Source organism: Rattus rattus, chromosome 1 (assembly GCF_011064425.1).
Source record: "Rattus rattus isolate New Zealand chromosome 1, Rrattus_CSIRO_v1, whole genome shotgun sequence".
Taxonomy (NCBI): domain Eukaryota; kingdom Metazoa; phylum Chordata; class Mammalia; order Rodentia; family Muridae; genus Rattus; species Rattus rattus.
This window is the reverse complement of record NC_046154.1, coordinates 144,750,391-144,774,845: the sequence shown is the minus strand read 5'-3', so window position 1 is coordinate 144,774,845 and position 24,455 is coordinate 144,750,391. Positions and strand designations below refer to the sequence as shown.

Below are 24,455 nucleotides of genomic sequence, written 5' to 3'. Positions count from 1 at the left end.
AAGTAAAATAGCAGTGCAGATATGTGTTTTCAGTTGGACAAATTCTGGTTGACAAAGGTGAGGATAAAGTAGGTCACATTGCTAAGTTTCCGGCTCGGCATCTCTACTGGAAGGCAATCATTCTCCATCTAGTGCAAAATGCTTTCCGCTTTCAGTTCTTCTTCTTCTTTTTTTTTTTTTAAGATCCATCTACTTATTATATATGAGTATACTGTAGCTGTCTTCAGACACACCAGAAGAGGGCATCAGACCTCATCACAGACGGTTGTGAGCCACCATGTGGCTGCTGGGGTTTGAACTCAGGCCCTCCGGAAGAGCAGTTTTCAGTTCTTAAAACACACAGAAAAGTCTGTTCTGAAAACTTGACCTAAAGTTACTCTCTCTCATTGTAAAAACCTAAACCTTTTCTTCCATTAGAAGTCCCTTTTCTTTTGTTAAGGCTTTTCTATAAAATCCACACATGTATCTTTGTTGACACTGGTTTTGAGAAGAGAGCCTTTATTATAGCAACATCTTGTTCTATTAAATGTATGTATTTGTTCCTGCTTGACCCCGGGAGAGAGAGAAATAAATAGCAGAGAAAAGAATCTAGTATATAAACATAAAGACCTTCAGAAAAATCTTTATGAACTCAACAGGATTTTAAAACAGCAGAACGCAGCCAGACAGCAATGGCTCACGCCTTTAATCCCAGCACTCTGGATGCAGAGGCAGGCCAATCTCTGTGACGTCAAGGTCAGCCTGGAAAACAGAGTGAGTTCCAGGACAGCCAGGGCTACAGAGAAACCCTGCCTCAAAAAGAAAGAAAGGAAGGAAGGAAGGAAGGAAGGAAGGAAGGAAGGAGGGAAGGAAGGAAGGAAGGACACAGCAAAGTCATTCTGTGGTGCAGTGGACGTGATTTGGTGACTGAGTGTGACAGAGTACTACACTGTCAGCAGGACAGAAAGCTGTCAGGCTTTGCCGGGTGTGCTAGGGTGGACTGTGGGCACAGCGGAGACTTGAAGAGGAATGGTACATTTGTGTGGGGAGGAAGAGCTCACCTCTGAGAAGCTGGATTGTCGGTGCCTCTCTGACCCGCAGGTGTGACCACAGTTCAGAAGCCAATTAGATGCACAGACCTGAAACGCAGCCAAAATGCTGTGGGGCATTTTCTATATGTGTGTTGTTTATAGTTTGTACTGTATAATAATGACATCAGTTATAAATCAATTATAAAGTCCAGGTTCTTTATGAGTCAGCTGTTACTGGGGCCCAGGCCTTGTCTATGATGCCAACGGAATTTGCCTAGCTTCTGCAGAGGCCTCTCTTTTTTTTTTTTTTTTTTTTTTTTTTTTTTTTTTTTTTTGGGGACCCGAACAGGGCCTTGCACTTGCTAGGCAAGCGCTCTACCACTGAGCTAAATCCCAACCCCTGCAGAGGCTCTCAAATACATGATTATCTCTGGGTTACAGAAATCAAAACTAAAAACTGGGTCTTCTATAACCAGAAGGACTGTAACTTCCAGCATCTACAAATAGTTCATAAGGAATCTTTTTTCCAAGTGAGCTACCTGTAATCTGTTGTACTTCTCTAAACAAGCGTTCACGATGTCCTGTAAAAGGGTAATCAAAACCCAACACTCCTCTCCCTAAAATCATTTCCTATTATTCCCAAATCACCCCAAAACCTAATGGATTAAATCCACACATTTTTTTTCATTGTAAAAATTTCATGAACTAGAAATCTTGGTCCTTGGCTTAGGGGTCTCTCACAAGACTCTGATCAGGTGTCTGCCAGAGGTGAGGTTCAAATGGGAAAGGATGGACTCTACAGCTCTAACAGGGGTCATGGGTTTTTTCTTATTGAACCAAATGTTTTCACTAGCCATAGGCTGGAGTCTTTGCTCAGGTCCTTCCTTGTCATTGGGTTTCCCTAAATTATAGCTTGCTTTATCAAAGAGTGCAGCTCACGAGTGCTATGAGGAATCAGCTACCAAAACAGAAGCTGCCGTCTTCTGTAACGTAATCATGGGAATGACACGCACAACTTTTCCTTTATGCTGTTGGCTAGATCGACTCCTTAGGTCCAGCCCACACTCCGGTGAGACGATCACTCAAGAGCAGGGATAGATACCACGAATACCATGGGTGCTGAGGCTGTTGTTAGATGATAACTAAGTCTTATAATACTAAGACTGATCAGAATTATAAATGAAGACAAAAGGAAGTAGGAAGTCTAACAAATGTGCACTTTTCTATGTGGAGCTATGTGACGACGGACCTTTCTGGGCCTTTTAATTTCTTGATGTCTTGGTGAAGGGAACTTAATCATCAATGTTTTCTTAGTGCCTTCCCACAGTTCTGTGCCGTATGAGCTCAGCAAATGTTGATTGATAAAGATAGAACAGCATACGGACGATAAAGTCTGTTTCTGTCTGGAGTTACTTGGAAACTCAAGTGAGGCTTTTTAAGGTGTGATTTTAGCATCGTGCTTCAACGATTATTCTCAAGACTCATTCCCCAGCATCTGTCCAGTGTAAATCTCAGAGTGCCTTGTGTTTGACTTACACGTGTAATACTGAGGACGAGAATTTCTTGTAGCCTGCCAGATTTCTGCATCACTGCAAAATACACAGATGACTGTTTCCTAGTATGGCACCAGCAGGGGTTCTACGTCACATCTTTACATGAGAATATATTCTCTTAAGTTAACTAATTTTAAAATTAGTTAGTGGGTTTGGAGGGATGATCTGGTTAAGTGGCTGTGGGTGAACGTGAGGTCTTCCATACCCAGGTAAGAAACAGGGTGTTACAGTGTACATCTCTAACCCCACAGATAGGCAGACCCTGCTTATTGAACAGTCAGCCCAGCCCAGGGAATGAGCTCCAGATTCTGTGGGAGGGAGAACTTGTCTCAAAAAATAAGATATAGAGGGTGCAGAGGTGGCTAAGCAATTAAGAGCACTCCCTGCTCCTCTAGAGGACCCAAGTTCCAATCCTCACACTGGACTGTTCCGAGCTGCCTGTAACTGCAGCTCAAGGGGATCAGCTGCCCTCTTCTGGCTTTTTCAGGCATGAGTGTGCACACGCGTGCGTGCACACACACACACACACACACAAATACACACATATCCATACATGAATATGAACATACATAAACACCCACACACACACACACACACTCATATTTATTAGTAATTCAACCATCTTAAGCACAAATAATCACAAAGTGATTTTCAACCTCATAAAGAAGATCCAAAATGAATTTTCAAATGTAATTTTATCATTTTTATAAAGAGAGGGTATATATATATATATGTATATATACACACACACACACACATATATACACACACACACACACATACACACACACACACATATATATATATAGTCATAATCTTGCCTCTTGCCTTGAAAGGACCACTATCAAATATGTCCATGTCTAGATATGCATACCATATTGCATATTTAAAGGTATGTATACCAGGTATGGTGGCCTGTACAGTCCCAAATACTCAGGAGTCAAAGTAGGATTATGTGAACCTATGAAGTTGAGCCCAGTCTGAGCTGCACAGCAGGAAACTATCTCAAATATAAAAAATAAGTATGTGAATAGCTTTACCACAAATGAGAGCACAGTCTGTTTCATGATCTAGGAAACTTTTCTAAAACCAAGACTTCCAGAGCAAGTGAGTCCCGATGACTTCCTGAACGTGAGGCCTCGCCGCAGGGCCTCTAGCAGTGTTAGCTGCAGACTAAGTGCTACACAGAGAAAGAAGCCAGCCCTCGACACCCTGTTAAAGCTGTTGTCCCCAGTGGGATGACCCATGAAACTCGTTAAGACAGGCATCTGATTTGTTTTAATTATTCTCTCACTTCCTGTCCTCCTACAGCGTTTTCTCCTGGGAGGCAGCAGCCCTCATACACGAGCCTGTTCTCCAGTGTGACTGAATTCCAAGCTGTGAATACTGAATCATTATTTTTCTCCTTTTGTTGCTGATGAATCTGCACCTGGCTTAGCATTTCTCTTTCCTTCTTCCCTCACCACAACCAACTGGTTTCAGCAATGAGTTAGGGTTTTGTTTTGTTTTTTAATGGTTTTTCAAGTGTTTCTTTGTGTAACAACCCTGGCTGTCCTGGAACTCACTTTGTACACCAGGCTGGCCTCAAACCCACAAAGATCTGCCTGCCTCTGCCTCCGCAGTGCTGAGATTAAAGGTGTGCGCCACATTTCGTGAGTCCTTTCCACTGTGAATGAGGGTTTCCTGTGTTAAGTGTTATCCTTTTCCTTGTCTTTCATTCATCTTACTCATTTTGCAAACATTTATCAAGTGCGTACTGGGATACACAGCAGATACACATAACCCACTGACAGTGGTGACATAAAAGAATACTGTCCTCACTTTTCTTTCTTTTCTTAAACAAAGGCAGATCCTTGTTACGCTGAAGAATGTCACATTAGTAGTTGAGAAAAAACGGAAACTAACAAAACCCAACATTAAGGCTTTCTGAAAGTGTGCACTGAGATAAAAGGGGAATAAAATGTAATAAAATGCAGCAGCAGCACATATACGAAAATTGGAACGATAACAGAGATTTGCATGGCCCCTGAGCAAGGATGACACGCAAATTTGTGAAATGTTCCATATTTCTGTGACCGGGATCGAGGGTAGTGACTGGGATGCAAAGTGAATAGTTATTTTAAAAAAAGAGAGAGAGGGGTTGGGGATTTAGCGCAGTGGTAGAGCGCAAGGCCTTGGGTTCGGTCCCCAGCTCCGGGGGGTGGGGGGGTGGGGGAGTGAGGGTGGGGCCTGATGGTGGTGGCTTATGCCTTTAATCCCAGCAGAGGTAGGTGGATGGATCTCAGAGTTCGAGGTCAGCCTGGTCTCCAGTTCCAAGACAGATGGGGCTCCACAGAGAAATTCTGTCTCAAACAACAAAAACAAAAACAAAAGAAAGGAAACATGCTATTGCTACCCCAAAAGCTGGAGAATGAAACAGAGCATATCTAAACCGGAGAATCTTTGACCTGACGACAGGAAGCGACAAACTGTGAGGGGTGTCGTGATAAATGGCCTTGAATATCAACCCAAGTTTGGGTTTTATTCTAGTAAGATGGAGTAGTGGCTGTACCTTCAGGCAATTCCTGTTGGGTCTATACGGGGCAGGTATGGTTACTGGACACTAAAATAATCAAAGGTGATGGAGAGGGAAATGCTAATTGGTCTTTTCTCAGGACCACCAGTGCACAACATCAACTCTTCTGCTGTCCCCTGTCACAAAGAGCCAGACTCAGGGCGGGCCCTGCCGGCTTCCCGGATGTGTCACGAGACTTCCTCTGCCAGGCGTTTCTGAGCATTTGGTTGCCTGGCAACCGCCGCTGGCTTTGTAGGAGCCGGGTACAGGGACACTGACCAAACCAGTTACAGACCGGACTGGACAGAGCGGTGAGACGCCCCCCCCCGGAAACCCTAGCCAGGAACGTTCGTGCACGCCGACTTTTAATACCGGTTAAGATTCAGGTCCCTGGGCCCTGTCCCTAAACAGCTAGAATCGCAGACACAGTTTGGAAGACTAGTTTGGACCAGAAGGCAAGGCTGGAAAGTTTCTAGAAGCCTGAGGCAGGGTGGAGGGGCTGAGGGAACAGGACCCAGGCTTTGAAAAGTTTTGAGGGCTGAAGACCCATTTAGTGGACGCCACTGAGCTCAGCTGCACCCCAAATGTAGGTAGAAACCAAACTCCAAAACCGTCCATCCTACCCGGCCTGCAAGGAGCCTAGGGGTGAAAGTCAGCAGAGGATCCATCAAGATGGATTCCAGAGCACCCTGAAGCAGCTCTAAGCTTTCCCTCTAGCTTCAGGGAAGATGAATCCTAGCAATTGTATCGAGTAGGAGATATTATGGGAAACGACTTCTTCGCAGAGAAAATCAAGGGCACTCCCACGAGTGTGTTGTTGACTTTGTTGTTTTTATAATGTTCTAAAATGTCCACAAGTTACTAAGTGCGGTTTAAGCCCCGGGGGCTTATTTCTCTAAAACAATGAAACTACACTACCAGAAAAGTTACAGCTCGTGCTTTCTTAATGAAAGAATGGGGTGTTCTGACAAAACAATCTTCATGAACTGCTCCCAAGAAGTTTATTTAATATTTTGTGGTTTTGATTATTGTGAGTCCCTTCCACATTCAAGGCCCTGGTCACTTTCCCTATAGCTTATTGATCACATTCATTGGCCACCTCTTGATTTAAAAACAGTTTAAGCCTGCTCCTTCTTTTCCACACAGTCTCGTGTAGCCCAAGATAATCTAACACTCACTTGTAGCCAAAGCTGCCTTTGAACTTTTCTTCTACCTCCTCAGTTCTGGGATTATACGTGTGCCACCAGCTCTGCCTCCTTTCTTTTCAAATCTGATTAATTTCCAGAGGCACTAGTTTTTAAATGGAAATCATCTGTGGTGAAAGAATTCAGAATATACCACTCTCAAATATGCTGCTTGGGCAAATCACAGCAGGTGCAAGATCAGTGGCCACCGAGCCCGCCTGCCCTCCCGCCTGCCTGCTTCCCTTGTGAAAAGCCCTTTCCTATTCAAGGAGAAAATAAAACCAGTTTTCATTGTTAAAAACAAGTGAAACAAGAAAATAGCAAAGACAAGCCCGGGGCTGGGGAGAGATAGCTCACACAATGACAGAAGTTATTATGCAATAGGAATGTGCATAAGTTCTAAAACTTACCTATCAAATCACAACCCCGTAGAAATAGTGAATAAGATACAGAAACAGCGAACTGCACATAAAAGGAATTCTGAAAGGCTGACAAGGAGATGCTTCACGCTCCAGTGTGTCAAGAGTGGTGCATTAAAACCCAACGTAAAAATATCGGGCTAGAGAAGTTCAGAGTGCCGGCTGCTCTTCCCAAGGTTCTGAGTTCAATTCCGGCAACCACATGTTGGCTCACAACCATCTATAATGTGATCTGGTGCCCCGTTCTGGCCTGCAGGCATATATGCAGTCAGAACACTGTATATATAATAAATTTAAATCTTTTTTTTTTTTAAATTGCTGATATCAGAGCTGTAGCCGTATCTATGGCCACTGCCACCACCGGTAAATGTCAAAGCCTCACTGAAGAACAATTTGGGAGCATACAGTGACATTAAAATGTGCAGGCCAGGAATGTCCACTCCTAGATTAAACCTTGTTGTAAAGGCAACATAGACAAGAAGCATAAAAGCAGCATTATAAAAGCAAAATACAGAAGGACCCAGGGGTCCATCGAGAAAGGAAGCCCCAGCAGTACAACACTCTAGAGCTGTGTATGCTAAGCCAGGTGGCGTTCCAAAACAAAAGGCTCGCAGAAAAAAGACATGCAAGATTGGGAGAAAAAAAGAACTGTACTTTTTAGGTATGTGGACATGTGTAACAAAAGCATGAGTACATCCATAGCAATGGCCTAACTGAAGCATTGAGAGGAAGGAAAGTAGACCTTTTGGGGGTTTTGGTTGGTTGGTTGGTCTGTTTTTTTTTTTTGTTTTGTTCTGTTTTGTTTGTTTTTCCCAGCACTGGGATGAATCCAGGGCCTTGTGAATGCTAGACCATCACTGAGCCACAACACACATACACACACACACACACACACACACACACACACACACACACACACACACACATACACAGAGTTCTTTTGTTGTGGTTGTTGTTTTGTTTTGTTTTGTTTTGTTTTTTGAAGCAGAATTTCATGTATTTCAGACTGGCCTGAAATTCCAGTGTAGCTGTGGTTGGCCTTGAGCCCTGGGATTCTCCTGCATGCACCTCACAGACACTAGGTTTATTATCTGTCATGTTAAGCTTAAATCAGGTTTTTACTGTTTTATATTTTAAGCTTATATATGGATCTGGCATTAATTTCAAATTTTATTAAAAAGTAATAAAAGTATAAGCAAATTTCAGAAATCTATGCAGTAGAAATACAGGACGCCCTTTTGTTCTGAAGGGTCTGTAGCTTACATTCTGAAGGCTGAAGGGCACCTGTCCCTTCAGATCTGCATCTAATGAGCAATCCTATTGTCTGGTAATGGGTAGTATGCTTATGTATAAGGACACACTTACCATGTATCAAACTCAGTTTTCTTCTAAGCACTGAACTCATACCCATAGAATACTATGTAAATTAAACTGTTTATCTGGTATAATTCTAGATGCAACGAAACAGTAAATAATGCATTCTAACATTGGGCGTTTGGTTACCTTTTTAGTTCAGAAATATGAAGCACAATTTGGGAGACAAGGATAGTTGTCAGTTAAATATCTGATTTTTAGGGTGACAGGAAAAACAGGTTAGCGTATGCTTATGATAACGTATAATAATTTACACAAAGTAATTAAAAGCTATATTATATAACTACAAAGTAATCATAGTTCATATTTCATAACATGTCCCCTACTTAATAGTCCTGATGCTTTCAGGATCAGAGAGTGAAGCCTCTGTGGATAAAATGGCAAGAGATTCATAATGACGACTGCAACAAGTATTTTGACCTGTGTCAGACACTGTCCAGAACGTTAACCCACATGGCCAAACTTTTAATATTGCAACACGGTATTGTGCTCTTCAAAGCTCACACTTGAAAACCACACAGTCAAATTACAAAATGATAAGAAATATGGCAGTCTTAAGTAGTCTGCCAGTTTGTGTCCCTCACACTCCCAGCTGCCCTGGGAGCACACCGCCTGCAGGCACAGGGAGATGTCCTGCACGCATTCCCACACTGTCCCTTTGAACTAGTAGGACTGTCCTTGTCTTAAGTAGTTAAGACAGGTCTTCACATTGCCTGCCCTCAAACACATGGACTCCAGCAATCCTCCTGCCTCAGCCTCCCAAGAGGCTAGACCACAAGCAGTATCACTGGTGAAAGTCCCTCGTTTTATTTTTAAGGGTTTTTTTTTTTAAGCATCATACATTCTACATAATAATGTGTTTCCTTATGATATCCTCATGAAGGCACATAAAGTAATTTGGGCACCCTCCCCCCCTTATTGCCCTCTCTCGGACCCTCCCCCTCCCTTTGCCCCTTTCTCTTCCCAGCTGGTCAGTCCCTCTTCTACTTCCACGTCTGTTTTGTCCTGGACCAATCTGTGTGTTCCACTTGATTGCAGGGCTTAGGTGAGGGTTATTTACAGGAGCATGGGCACCTTAGCAATGGTTACACCACTGGGACAGAAAAAGGCTCCCCCAACTCCTGTCACCATTAACTCCTATAGATCCTCAGAGAGAGGTGGAACCTCACGAGTCCCTCCCACCTCCCTTCTGCTGTTAATGCCTACAAATTCCCAGGGAACACACACACACACACACACACACACACACACACACACACACACACACACACCCACTTCATTTTATTTATAATTTTTTTTGGGGCTAGTAATCAAATGTGGGTCCCGTGGATGCACTTGCCTTAACTTTATTTTAGAAAATACTTCAAGAATGTTTTCTCAGTCAGTGTTGATGCTAATATTTGAACTGTCAGAATTGCACTGGAAAAGATTGCATCAGGCTGCCGTTTCCTGGCATGACATACAATATCTAGGCCTGGGCCATCAGAGGTGTCTGTATGATCCTGTGTATAACTCAGGGCTTTCCCAGTTCTGACTGTTGCAGATGCTGTGAGGAGTGACACTGGAGAGCCTGGATTAACTCTCTGAGATTTATAATTTCTCCACCTATGAAATAAGAGCATTGGACAATTTTCCTTTTTACTCAAAGAGGATAAACAATCATTTTAAAAGAGGTTACCCTAGGACATAGGATATAGCTTAATGTAGAGGTAAAGTGATTGCCTAGAATGCAGCGACCCCATGGATTTTATCACAGCACTAGAAAAAATGAAGGGGGAGGGAGGAGGTACCCACAAAAGCAATTCACTATTGCTCTGGGGTAGAAAATATTTACAAGTGAAAGTAAGGTTTGGCAGCTTAAGAATTTAATCCCAGTATGAGAGGCCAGGCAGAAAGATCTCCAATTGGAGACTAGGCTGGGCAATACACAGAAGACGCTCTAAAAAATAAAAATCAAAAGGAGGAGGGAGAAGAGGGGGGCAGGACCGCCACTACTTGGTGTTGTCATAAATAGGTCTCTAATCCCAAGGTTCAGGAAGAAGAGGCAGCAAGTTCCAGGCTAGCCCAGGGCAACACAGTCACATCCTATTTCAAAACACAAACAATAAAAGGCAAATAAGTAATGTACATTTAACTCAGTTTTTGTGTTTTAAATGTTCTGTTGGTTGTTTCTTTGGGTGGTTTGTTTTGTTTTGAGACACGACATGGTCTGCCTTGGCTAACCTTGAACTCAAGATCCACTTGCCTCTGCCTCCCAAGTGCTAAGACTGTGTTCTACCACAGCCAGCCTTGGTTTTAAATGTTTTAATGAAAAGAGTTGGCTGTAAAGATAGAAAGTACCAGAGGGCATAAATGCCAACAGCCTAGCTTACCAAGCAGTTGTACGTGAGAGAGTTGAAGTAACTCAGCCTGTCCTGACTGACTCTGTATCACAATGTTCCCTTGTTCCCTTCAGTTTTAGAAAGTGGACGTGATACCTAAGCCTGCTTCTGGACATGCTGTCAAAGTGGAGCTTTCGCTGAGAGTTTGACTTATGCAGAAACCATGGTTCGACTGACAGTGGATTTAATTGCCAAAAACAGCAATCTTAAACCCAGAAAAGAAGAAACCCTTGTACAATGCCTGAAGAAAATAACACACATAAATTTTTCAGACAGAAATATAGATTCGATTGTAAGAACTTTAAATTATTTTGGTCTTGCACAGTTAGCAATATAACTTTTATTGGTTTAAGAGCATGCCCGGTATAATAATTCTATCTTGATCAAGCTTGTTAACTGTTTCTACCAGAAGTTTCATATTATGTTCTATTCTAATTTCCTTTGTTTGATGCTTAGAATATTAAGTTTCTGAAAAATATAGCATTGTATTTTATAAGTATCTGTCAAATATATTTTCCCGTTTCCCTAAAATACTCCTGTATTTTCACTGCAAACAGAATTTGGAAAACTTGCTTTTGTGCCATTCCAGAGCCTTGGAATACTTTCGAAATACCAAAATGTTAAGAAATAAGATAGTTGCTTGCTTATAACCCCAGCACTCTGAGGCTGAGACCAGAGGATTTCATGCTCAAAACCTGTCTGAGCTATACCTGTCTCAAAAAAAATTTAACAATTCAAACTTTTGACACACCCAGGGGCAATACGTGCTCACCTTATCCAAGGTCCTATGTCACCCCAGTCCTTCCTTTCCTCCAATAAAAGTTCAAAGGTGAAGTTTTTGCATATAATTTAATTATGTAAATACAATTATTCTGGGCCAATTGTATTAGACAAGATTTTTCTGTGCAGTCCTGGCCTTCCTGGAACTTACTCTGCAGACCAGATCGAACTCTGCTTCCCAAGGGCTAGAATTAAAGGCCATCATGCCCAACTGAAACCCATAATATTTCTCTCAGTATTTCTCCAAGCACTAGGATTACAGGCAAGCCCCCCTAGACTATTCCCAATGACCCCTTTCCCCAGGAATACAGTTGCACGACCTCATGTTTCTCTTTTGTTGCTCAAAGCACTGTGTGTCATCTTACCATGCATAGACTTTCCCCAGAAAGCCCCAGCAGCCCACACTGAAAGCTTTTAATTTTTTGTTTTTAAAAATCTATTATTATTATTATTATTATTATTATTATTATTATTATTATTATTATTATCTCACTTATTCATTTTACATCCCAATCACTGCTCCCCTGCTTCCCTGCCAGTCAGCCCTCCCACTATCTTTCCCTCAGCTCCCCTCCTCTTCTCCTCTTAGCGGGTGCTCCCCTCCCCCCCATCCCCCAACCCTGGCACATCAAGTGTCTGAGAGGCTAGGTGTTTCCTCTCCCACTGAGGCCAGACAAGGCAGCCCAGCTAGAAGAACATATCCCACAGACAGGCAACAGCTTTTGGGGTAGCCTCAACTCCAATTGTTCAGGACCCACATGAAGACCAAGCTGCACATCTGCTACATATGTGCGGGAGGCCTAGGTCCAGCCTGTGTATGTTTTTTGGTGGATGGTTCAGTCTCTGAGAGCCCCAAGGGTCCAGTTTAGTTGTCTCTGTTGGTCTTCCTGTGGAGTCCTATCCCTGTAGGGGCTGTAATCCTTCCTGTTATTCTTCCATAAGAATTCCCAAGTTCCATCCTCTGTTTGGCTGTCGGTGTTTGCGTCTGCCTGAGTTGGCTGCTGGGTGGAGCCTCTCCTGTCGGCGCTTTCGGCTTTCGGCTTTGAGGCAGGGTTTTTCTGTGTGGCTCTGGCTGTCCTACTGGAATTAAAGGCATACATCACCACTGCCTGACCTTTATTCATTTGTTTGCTTGTTTTAATTTTTTTAAGAGAAAGAGATGGCTCAGCAGTTTAGTGGCTCTTGCAGAGGACCAAGGTTCCATTCCTAGCACCCACAGACGGCTCACAACCCTCAGTAACTACAGTTTCAGGGGATTTGAAGCCTTCCTCTGGTCTCTGAAGGCAACAGGCACATAGATACATGCACTAGGCAAAACTCTCATACATATAAAATAAATCTAAAAATGTTTTAATGTTTTTTAACCACAGATCAATCATTACTCCTGTACTGTCAAAGTTCTTTGTTAAGAGAAGAGCAAACCAGTTAAAATAGTCTATACTGAAATGAGAGGAACTAGGACACTTAAAATTCCCAAATGTGTGCTTAATGATAGCCTGGGGGTCTGGTAGAACTTCTGTCCTCCTCGAGTGTAACCACTCTGGGCTGCTTCATGGGTAAGAAAACATTAGCCTTTTAAAGCACACCATTCATTTTTAAGATTTAAATCTCCTCAAAGACAACCATTTTAATCAGATGCTGAAACCCAGCATAAACTTCTTTGGTTTTGGCGTTGTTGTTGTTGTTGTTGTTGTTGTTGTTTTGAGACAAGTCTCTCCATGTAGCCCTGGCTGTCCTGAAACTCCATGTGTAGACCAGGCTGGCCTTGAACTCACAGAGCTCTGCCTGCATCTGTCACCCAATGCTGGAAATGTGCTTGCCTGTCTCGCTACTCAGATAGTTACAATAGTGGGTAATAATGAACCACTGCTTTCACTCTTAGGAAGTCTGCAAAGGAATAAAAGTTTGTTCTACAGTATTCAATAGCGTTATCAGAGTTTTTTTTTTTTTTTTCTTTTTTCTTTTTTTTTTTTTTTTTTTCGGAGCTGGGGACCGAACCCAGGGCCTTGCGCTTTCTAGGCAAGCGCTCTACCACTGAGCTAAATCCCCAACCCCGTGCTATCAGAGTTTTTAAATCTTTTTTCCCCCTGAGACAGGGTCTCACTTTCTTGCCCTGGCTGGCTTGGAGCTCACCGTGAAGACCAGGCTGGTCTTGAACTTACGGAGATCCACCTGCTTTAGCTTGAGTACTGGAGGTGTGCACCACCACACCCAGCTGTCCATTACTCTTGACTATTGGATGGTTTCTGGTTTTCAGTATTATAAACTGTAACTGTTTGCTTCCAATCCTGCAGAAAGATGAAACCCTGCTTTATGATGATGTTTGGACAAGAATTTGTTCATTGTTTCAGCTTTCAGGAGCGTCTCTAATTGCTTCCTCGGACAATTACTGAGGAGAATCTTAAGACAAGCGATTTTCCTAGCACAGTTATCGAATTTCAAACCCCCAAATTATTTTGTAATCATTACAGTCTTAGTTTTGACCGTGCTAAGCGCAAGAAATGTTACTTTGTAAGAGCTTTAGTGAGATTTGTAGAAATGCCCAAGGGAAAGAATTTCTTAGACTCCAACTTGTACCCCTCCAACTTGCAGGGGTAAATAAATAGGACCTGTTTTGATTTCTTTTCAGGATGACCTCTCTCTTTGTAAAAACCTGAGCGTTTTATATTTGTATGATAATCGAATTAGTCAAGTCACTAACCTGAATTACAACACAAATCTGACCCACTTGTACCTACAGAACAATTGCATTTCCTGCATCGAAAACCTCAGTTCACTAAAGAAATTGGAAAAACTGTAAGTGGTTTTATTTTTTTAATCCTGTTAACTGATTTTTTAAAAAGATTCTTGTCCATACTTTATGCAGGCAACCATTTCCAGTGTTCACATACATTCTTGTGAGTGAATGCAGGCATTAACGGGGAGCTAGGAAAACAAACTCCAGGGTTGCCTCACCTCCTGCGGTGTTTGAAACAATCTTTGTGACACACAAGTTTCTGGGGGTTGTCCAACTTCCATCTTACCGGAACTCCGGGATAACCTATGCTCACTAATAAGAACAGCTTTATGTGGGTTCTGGGGATTCAAACTAAGGGTTTCCTGCTTGCCAAGCAAGTGATTCATCCAGTGACTACCTCCCCTGCCCTCCTTGTTATATATTTAGCATCCCTAAAACCTGAGTGGTCCTCAGGTCCTCTATTGAGACCGTGTCTGTGTTGCAGGTATCTGGGAGGCAATTACATTGCAGTCGTCGAAGGCTTGGAAGGATTAGAGGAGCTGAGAGAGCTTCATGTTGAAAGTCAGAGGCTCCCCCTGGGAGAAAAGCTCCTGTTTGACCCAAGGACTCTTCGTTCTCTAGCAGTAAGACCATATTCAAATGCTGGGACGGGAGTGCAGGGTGGAGCAGGAAGTGCCCAGGGTGTATTTCAGAGTGTCCATAATCTACTTCTCTGCCCACTGAAAGCTGCGGGCTGAGGCAGATTCTGTTGAGCAGCCCCTTGGTGTTAGTTTTCAAACCGGGCAGTGCTGCCCACCTCCTTGGGACAGCCAGGATGGAAAGAAGGAAGTGTTCAGGCAATGTGAACTCATGTTCTAACCCAGGCCCATAACGTGGGCATTACTGATTATCATGGCCCATGGTTTTAAATCTGGGAGAAACCTTAAGGAAAAGGGAGTGTACAATTATTTGGCAAGCTTTCATTGATTTGAGTTTTCTGAAATACACCCTCAGGCATCAGCCTCCCAAACGTTGGGGTCATACACTCACCAGGTTTGAGGATACATCCGTGTGGCTTCTCAGCCAGTCTTAAGCCGAGATGCATGCAGGATTTGGTGCTAGTCCTAAACCTCGTGTGTCTTTGTCACACCATCTTCATTTCTGGAGTGGGAGATTTATAAATGTGACATCACTTGATTTAGAGGACCCAGAAGCGAAAGGAATGATATGGCCCTCAGACAACTGACAAGTGTCCCTTAAGTTAGAAAAGAAGTGCCCGAGTTACTACGCCATGTACTCCCCATGGACACCACTGTGTTATCACCAGACACATTTCAACCTCAACCTCAATGGCAACAACTAGCCCACCCTGCTGAGGGGACAGCTAGGCCTGTTACCAGCCAGTCCACTGGAGGCTTTTGGTTTTCTGGATAAAAAACAAGGAGCAAGGAACCGCTCTGCAGGCCTGGTCTTTTGCCTTCAGGCAGTCTGCTTTGTTAATCCCTGCTCTCGGGATGGGGAGAGGACTTTGTGCCTGCTAACTCTGCCACTGCTCTAGTGTCCATAGTCTCTTTTTACTTTTTATTTTTGAGACAAACTCACTAATTTGCCCAGGGTTGGCCTTGACTGAGTCTAGCACAGGTAGGCCTTGAATTTGTGATCCTTCTGCCTCAGCCTCCCAAGTGATAGAGATTATAAGCTTGCCATGTTGGACAACGGTGAGCTTTGGATATGGGGACCCTTAAAGCTCTAAGTGTTAGCGCCAACCTATGAAGTAGTGGTTCTGTATGTAGCCCTTAGAGCAACTAATGTGGTAGCTTCTGGAAAGGTCTGGGTGTCAGGGTTCATCAACCCTTGACTGTGGCCAATATTATAGCTAACAACTATAGTGTTACAGTTAACAGCCACAGTGTTACAGCTGACAGCCACAGTGTTACAGCTGACAGTCACAGGGTTACAGTTGACAGCCACAGTGTTACAGCTGACAGCAACAGTGTTACAGCTGACACCAACAGAGTTACAGCTGACAGCCACAGTGTTACAGCTGACAGCCAGTGTTGCAGCTGACAACCAGTGTTACAGCTGACAGCCACAGTGTTACAGCTGACAGCCACAGGGTTACAGCTGACAGTCAGTGTTACAGCTGACAGTCACAGTGTTACAGCTGACAGCCAGTGTTGCAGCTGACAACCAGTGTTACAGCTGACAGCCACAGTGTTACAGCTGACAGTCACAGTGCTACAGCTTAGGTCTGGATGTCTGAGATCTTTGTCCCTAAAGGCTTGGCAGTTCTGGAGAACTCTTCCAGTGCTCAAGTCTCGCAGTCTCTCCTTTGTACCTCTGTACTGTGTCCTTCAGCTTCTGCTCCCCATCCCCTCTCTCTGTCTACCACACTCCCCACCCTCTTTGTCCCTGCACTGGGCACTCTCAAAGTTCCCCACAGCCTCTGCAGCATGACCATAGCAGCTGCCTTGCCGCCTTCACAGCTCCCTCTGCTGACTGCTCCGCAACTCATGTGCTTGCTGCTGGGCTTCCTTCTTCCATTTACTACCAATGGGCCAGAAAAGGGAACCTAGTGTGACGTTAGCAGAGAAGGAACGTAGGAGGGCATCTCACAGCTGGCTCAGTAAGTGAGCCAGTTTAAGTAACCACAAGGGCATGCTAGACCAATCACAGCACATCTCGAATACAAATGAAGGTCTTCCATTGCCTAGAAACAGAGTCTTGGATTTGTCCACTGCTTTGCCTGTTTGTCATCAATGTCAGTGGTCCTCTGCTGGGCCACATGGAGAAAGTACTTCCTCTCTTGCCCATGTGGAAATGTTGCAGGTCTACAATTCACAGAGGTTTATTACAGCAAAATACCTGGTATAAACTATTTGAAACAGGGCGAGTGTAACAATTAGCAGGCATCATTGTGTAGTTCTCTCAAGGACTCCATGAGCGCCGAAAGTAGTTGATTCTGGCTATGTGGTTGGTAGGCACTCACTCCTTTTGCTATAAAGGTAGTCAGGCAACAAGTCTAAGAAAAGTCCAACCGCTGCCAGTTAGTCAAATTGCACCATGCCCCTCACCCCCACAATGTTTTCTGCTTATTTACAAGAAAATGACCATCAGAAGGAATGCTTATAGTGAGAGGTGTAAAATCATGTTAACACTAATCCTGGCACTTTTCAGTAGCACTTAGCATGCGCCAGTGAGAGGTACATCGTCATTCTTTGTCTTTGTTTTATCACAGAACATCGCTGAAAACATTTTGCTAGTTTAGTTTTTGTACAGATTCAAGCAGATTCTGAAATCCAAATACTAAAGCATCATTTTTCAATTATCTCAAACCTTAAGAAGTATTAGTGGCAGGATCTGAAAAGGGCACTAGATGGGTGACTGTTGTTGTAAAAATATAAAAATAAAAATGCTGTCTTTTATCCCCACTAGGTCTACCCTGCAGTGCCCCAAGATATCTGCTAGATATCTTAATTCTCAGTCAGCAAATCGTCTCACCCACTGTACTCCATCCCATATCCCACTGCCAAAGTTCTCTCTCTGAGCCTGGCAGCAATCTCTCTACCTATCTGGTTCCCAAGGCAGGTTTCTATGCCAGAAACACACATCCCAATTCCACGGCGGCACACTTTCCTACACTCAAACCGTCACATAAAAGAATATACAACACAATAACTTTTAACCCAATTGATAAGATATAATTGCCCACCTAAACATACAAAGCCCAGTACACATCCATCCCTTAAGAACATTAATAACAACCTGTAAATACACAGAGTGGAATCTTTTTTATTATTATTATTATTAACTTGAGTATTTCTTATTTACATTTCGAGTGTTATTCCCTTTCCCGGTTTCCGGGCAAACATCCCCCTAATCCCTCCCCCTCCCCTTCTTTATGGGTGTTCCCCTCCCATCCTCCCCCCATTGCCGCCCTCCCCACAACAATCACGTTCACTGGGAGTTCAGTCTTAGCAGGACCAAGGGCTTCCCCTTCCACCGGTGATCTTACTAGAATATTCATTGCTACCTATGAGGTCAGAGTCCAGGGTCAGTCCATGTATAGTCTTTAGGTAGTGGCTTAGTCCCTGGAAGCTCTGGTTGCTTGGCATTGTTGTTAATAAGGGTCTTGAGCTCCTTCAAGCTCTTCAGTTCTTTCTCTGATTCCTTCAACAGGGGTCCCATTCTCAGTTCAGTGGTTTGCTGCTGGCATTCGCCTCTGTATTTGCTGTATTCTGGCTGTGTCTCTCAGGGGCGATCTACAACGGCTCCTGTCGGCCTGCACTTCTTTGCTTCATCCATCTTGTCTAATTGGATGGCTGTATATGTATGGACCACATGTGGGGCAGGCTCTGAATGGGTGTTCCTTCTGTGTCTGTTTTAATCTTTGCTCTCTATTCCCTGCCAAGGGTATTCTTATTCCTTTTAAAGAAGGGTGAAGCATTCACATTTTGATCATCCGTCTTGAGTTTCATTTGTTCTAGGCATCTAGGGTAATTCAAGCATTTGGGCTAATAGCCACTTATCAATGAGTGCATACCATGTGTGTGTTTTTCTGTGATTGGGTTACCTCCTCAGGATGATATTTTCAGTTCCAACCATTTGCCTACAATTTCATAAAGTCATTGTTTTTTGATAGCTGAGTAATATTCCATTGTGTAGATGTACCACATTTTCTGTATCCCATTCCTCTGTTGAAGGGCATCTGGGTTCTTTCCAACTTCTGGCTATTATAAATAAGGCTGCTATGAACATAGTGGAGCATGTGTCTTTGTTATATGTTGGGGCATCTTTTGGGTATATGCCCAGGAGAGGTATAGCTGGATCCTCAGGTAGTTCAATGTCCAATTTTCTGAGGAACCTCCAGACTGATTTCCAGAGTGGTTGTACCAGTCTGCAATCCCACAAACAATGGAGGAGTGTTCCTCTTTCTCCACATCCTCGCCAGCATCTGCTGTCACGTGAGTTTTTGATCTTAGCCATTCTCACTGGTGTGAGGTGAAATCTCAGGGTTGTTTTGATTTGCATTTCCCTTATGACTAAAGATGTTGAACATTTCTTTAGGTGTTTTTCAGCCATTCGGCATTCCTCAGCTGTGAATTCTTTGTTTAGCTCTGAACAAATAGGGTTATTTGTCTCCCTGCAGTCTAACTTCTTGAGTTCTTTGTATATTTTGGATATGAGGCCCTCTATCTATTGTAGGATTGGTAAAGATCTTTTCCCAATCTGTTGGTTGCCGTTTTGTCCTAACCACAGTGTCCTTTGCCTTACAGAAGCTTTGCAGTTTTATGAGATCCCATTTGTCGATTCTTGATCTTAGAGCATAAGCCATTGGTGTTTTGTTCAGGAAATTTTTTCCAGTGCCCATGTGTTCCAGATGCTTCCCTAGTTTTTCTTCTTTTAGTTTGAGTGTAACAGAGTGGAATCTTAACGTCAGCTTCCATTTTCTCTCCGCCGTTACCACCTTCTCTGTCTCTCCTGTCTCTCCTCCTCTCTGTTCCAGTCTCCTCCTCTTCCTTCAAACTTCTCTCCCGCCCATCCTTCCTTCTCCTCCAATGACAGGCCTCCTTCTATCCTGTACCTGCTCTCACCTGTATTTTACAAATTCAATGGGGAGAAGGTTCTGGTGAAGTCACCTGAGTCCTGAGTACTGACTAGGCAGTGGTGGAATTAGCATCAAAATATAGATAACTCCAGGGTAAACCACAACAGGTGACTACAAGTAAATCCATTATATTGTGCACAGAAATGTCATAATGAGATTATTACTCAAATAATAGAGACTAATCATAACTCCAAATGTCAGGACTTTTTCTCAAGGTTGGCTCTGCATGACTGTCTTGGTGGATAGATTTGACTGATTTCCAAGCCTCAGATGTTAGGATTCCTCATTTAGTATTACCACATAGTATATTTATGTTCTCATTTTAATAGCTAACACTGAAATTATTATTTCAAGTGCCTTCTGAACAAATGAATTATCAAGAGAAAACTAAAGAGGAAAAGATAAAAAGAACAGCCAGGGATTCTTTCGTGTCAAATCATGTGATTTCTTCACTGCGATAGCACAGAACGGTCGTGTGCTTAAGCTGCGGCAAGCATTTTTGTCCACAAGGAGCAGTCATTTTTACTGCTTGCATTCTTTTCTTTTTAATTTGTAGGTTCATATTGTATTCATAGGGTCTGTGGAGGGAACAAGAGGCAAAAGTCCACTCTATCACACACTGAAGTTCTAAACATGACATGCGAAAAAGACAGTGGAACAGTATCTCATGGCTGCTGTTTCCTGCCTAAGAGAGGCCTGGGCTGACGCTTTGGAGCTTTGAAAGACCCAAGACCTAATTCCTGTGTATAGCATTTAGAGACTAATGTTAATTTAGTTGTTTTTCTTCCAGAAATCCCTCTCTACTTTGAATATCAGCAACAATAACATTGATGACATAAAAGATTTAGAGATGCTGGAGAATCTTAATCACCTGATTGCAGTTGACAACCAGCTGATGCACGTGAAGGTAACATGAAGTCGAAATATTTACATGGAATTGTGGCTTTACAATATAGTTTGACATATTGATAAAATGTGTCACCAAAAAATAACTATTCTGTATTTATTCTAGAACTAGCTTCTGAATCTATATGTCTTAAATATAACCATTGTATCTTCTTACCCCATTTCTCCTCCATACCCCAGGTCTCCCTATGTCACCAACCAAATGGAAGCTTTGTGCTTTTTCATATCTACATTATTCGTTCATCAAACTTTTTCTTCTAGGGACAAAGTTCCTTCCTGTCTAACTATTCTCCCAATGAATGAGTTTCTAGGAACCATTCTTCACTGTCCCCTGATGCTATGTGGAGAAGCACAGAGAAGACGCCCCATTCTAATCTGTACTAGTCAAGTGCATGCCCTATTTTTTTTTCTTTTCTATTTTTCGGAGCTGGGGACCGAACCCAGGGCCTTGCGCTTGCTAGGCAAGTGCTCTACCACTGAGCTAAATCCCCAACCCCAAGTGCATGCCCTATTATATTATACCACACCACGTCGTTACATTTAATCAGCTCTGTGTTGGGCACTCCTATAGGAAGGAAGGATTCACTTCCAGGCCTCAAGAGTGAACAAGCAGGGTTGGGGATTTAGCTCAGTGGTAGAGGCCGCTGCCCTAGCAAGCGCCAAAGGCCCAGGTTGGGTCCTCAGCTCCGAAAAAAAAAAAAAAGAGTGAGCAAGCTAAGCATAGTGGCACACACCCGTAAGCCCGGCACTTGGAAAACAAAGGTAATAGGATTGCTGAAAGTTCAAAGCCAGCCTGATGTATATAGAAAGATCGCTTCAGAGAGAGAGAGAGAGAGAGAGAGAGAGAGAGAGAGAGAGAGAGAGAGAATATAAATCCCAGGGCTAGCCTTTATTTCTGACTCATTGCTAGTTCCACACAGAAGTAACACAACACAGAACACAGGATTAGGAAAAAAGGCACCAGAGCCAGATGACAAGGTCCTCACAGACATAATCATGACTTCATGGGAAGGATTGTAGTTTTCAAAAGGATTTCTCTGCCTGTTGTATGAAAAATGAGTGTCGGGAAGCAAGACAGACCAGAAGTAAGATGGTGTGCCTGAAAAAAGGAGACGGTGGTTGCTTGGAGATGAGGAGGAGTGGGTTTACTGGGTGTAACTTTAGATGGAACCTGTAGAATGTTCAGGTGCAGGAATAAAATGGTCAGCACTCTCTCCTAGCTAAGACTAAAGGCATGTTGAGACTTATTCCAACATTATAGCAGAATTTCCCCAAAATCCAGAGAAATAATTCCATTTCCAAAAAGACAGGACAAGAAACATGACTCCTCAGTACTGTAAAGAAATGCCAGTTGCTAAAAAACGTGAACCTGTGAGAAAAACGTGCAAAGAACGCATGGACTCAGTCTATCGGAATCTGACTGTAGTGCCAAGATACATCTGAGCATGCTTCGTGATTTAAATATTCCTCTGAAGGCTTCGTCAAAGGACAGAGTCCAGAAGTTACTATCTGAATAGTAACTTCTTTCTTTGTATGTATTTGGAATCCAAGCTCTCTAAGTTTCGCATTCTTTTCACTTTCCCCTGCTAGTGTAAAGCTTATGCCTTGGGGACGAAATCTCTAATACATGCATAAGGTCAGTGACTTCCATCGAAAGGTTGTCAGCAACAGCGGCTTTGTGCCGTGGGGAAAAGTCGGCCATTGTTAGAGCGGCTGGCACTGCAATAATGACCTGAGGTGTTCAGCACTTAGAGAGCAGCTGCCCCTGCATGGACACCAGTAGGTTCCACAAATGAGTCCACAGAGAACACACAAGTACACTGAACGTACTTATTACGCAGGAAAGCACAACCTTAAAATGATAGCTGCCGCTGATAACTGGCAGGAGCTTGAAAAAGACAAATTCGGGATTTAAATTCAAATATATAGTTACAAATGGCTCTATAGTCACTCATCTTAATAAATAATTGTAATTATACTGGATTACCCAGTGCAATGAGAAATCCTGCTAGTCTTGTCTGTGGATTTTAAAAATAGATTTATTTATTTATTTAATGTTCCTGGGTGTTTCACTTGTATATATGTCTATTTGAGGCTCTCAGGTCCCCTACATCTGCATTTACAGAGCTACCATGTTGATGCTGGAATTGAACCTGTGTCCTCTAAAAGAACAGCCTTCTAACTGGGGCACCATCCCTCCGGCCTTAGCCACGGATTTTCATGTGGTAGAAACAATAGTATTTACAGTATATTTTTGGCATGGAAAATAATTTTTTCTTAAAAAATTTTCAAAATGATTTCTTTGAATGATCATTATGAAGTCTTCCAACCAAGATTGCAACTTGAGCTGTGAAAACTACTGAAGGCTACTGAAGTCTTTGAGCATGGGGGTGGAGGGGAGGAAACAAGAGTTGAATCTCTAGGGAAGTGAGCACATTAGAGCCCAGGCACAGCCTTCAGAGTTTAGGGCGTGGTCAAGCAGGGGCTTCGTCCCTTCCCTTTACTCTCCAGACCTAAGCTGTCGGGGAGCCTCTACCATGTTACCGTCTGCCGCTCCCATCTCTGCGAAGCTTATCCAGACCAGGGACTTATAAAAGGGGTGGTTGAGAGGCAGAAGAGGAAGCACAGGAAAGAAACCAGCTTCCCTCTCCTCCCAGGTCCACAGCTTCTCGAGTAGGGAACTTCTGCAAAACCAGCTCCACTGCACCTCTTAGTTTGAATTCCTATCCTGTCTCTTGACGTCAGATCCTCCAGCCTGTTACCCTTCATCTCCTGTCCATTCAGTGACAGTCTTCTGTTCATACCTGCTCTGTGGCAGTGCTAACCAGGCAAAGGTAGAGACCACAGTGAGCATGAAACAGACAATCACTGGCAGGGGCGGGGCGGGGGCGGGGCGGGGCGGGGCGGGGGCGGGGGCTCTTAGTGGAAAAGCGGAGGGAAATACCAGGGGGAAGTAAAGCAAACCATTCACAAGGACCACAAGGGTGGTGGTGAAGACTTGCAATGGGAAGACTTGCATCAGTTGGTAAGGGCACCAGACTTCCTGCAGAAGACACAGCTGAAGTGAGCTCCCAGGGACAGGCAAGGACAAGGCTCCCTAAGGCAAACATGCATTTCACACAGAATGAATGGAAACTGAGCGAGGGAAGGCAGACAGGCCATACAGAAGCTGTAGACAGACCAGCTGCCTGGACTCTGATAGAGTCCTGTGTTTATTCTGAGAGCACCAGGAGCCATTGAGGGTGTGATGTAATACAATGGCAGCATTTTGGAAAGGGTCCTGTGTAAGTAGGGTGTAAGGATCAGATTGGAAGAGTCCAGTCTAAGAACTGAGTGGTAGAAGCCGTAAGAGTGAGGGAGGAAAGGAGGTGAACAAACCATAGAACCAACATTTGGAGAACAAACCAAGCATGACTTGGTTCTGGGTTGGATATAGGGAGCACGGAGCAGAGGAAAGCAGGGTATGGACAGCTTCAGAAACAGATTTGGGAAACAAGAAAATCATGAATTTTGGTCAAGTTGGAGTGTCTTTAAAATATTCCAGAAAAAACACAAAACTAACAGTTGGGTGTGTGAGGCTACCTACAGTGCAGAGGTCAGAATGTAGGGCTGACTGACTCTTCAGCATACTGGGCAATGACGATAGCATCGTGGAGGCAAATATGGAAGGAGGTATTGTTTTCTGTGCCAAGTTTAAGTATAGTGGACACCGTGGTGGGGCCCTCGTCTGTGAGCCAGGGTATGGAAGGAAACAGCGTTTCTTAAGAAACGGATGTCGAGTATAGAAGGAAGGACTTTCTGATGGATCCTGATGGTTTAGCATCGTCCGCTGTGTCTGTGGGCATGGTCAGGCTCTGGAAGACACTGGTGCTCTGTGAGGAGGGCACCACACACACTTTCCAGGCTATCTCAGTTCAGTGAGCTCTTCTCATGGGTGAACCCAGGTAACAGTTCACCATGCACACCGTTG

General features: G+C 43.5%; 1 protein-coding gene and 1 pseudogene across 1 annotated transcript in view; both read left to right on the top strand.

The window, feature by feature from the left end:
• The first annotated feature begins 4,533 nt into the window (after nt 1-4,533).
• On the top strand, nt 4,534-4,634 carry LOC116890369 (annotated as a pseudogene).
• A 727-nt stretch (nt 4,635-5,361) lies between these two features.
• The window catches only part of Ppp1r42 (protein phosphatase 1 regulatory subunit 42), a 42,314-nt gene continuing 23,220 nt past the window's right edge, over nt 5,362-24,455 (top strand). Inside the window, exons 1-5 of the mRNA XM_032890575.1 lie at nt 5,362-5,428; nt 10,550-10,767; nt 13,885-14,051; nt 14,477-14,615; nt 20,370-20,486. Of these exons, the coding sequence (XP_032746466.1) occupies nt 10,639-10,767; nt 13,885-14,051; nt 14,477-14,615; nt 20,370-20,486 (552 nt within the window). The 5' untranslated portion in view covers nt 5,362-5,428; nt 10,550-10,638. The remainder of the gene's footprint in view (nt 5,429-10,549; nt 10,768-13,884; nt 14,052-14,476; nt 14,616-20,369; nt 20,487-24,455) is intronic.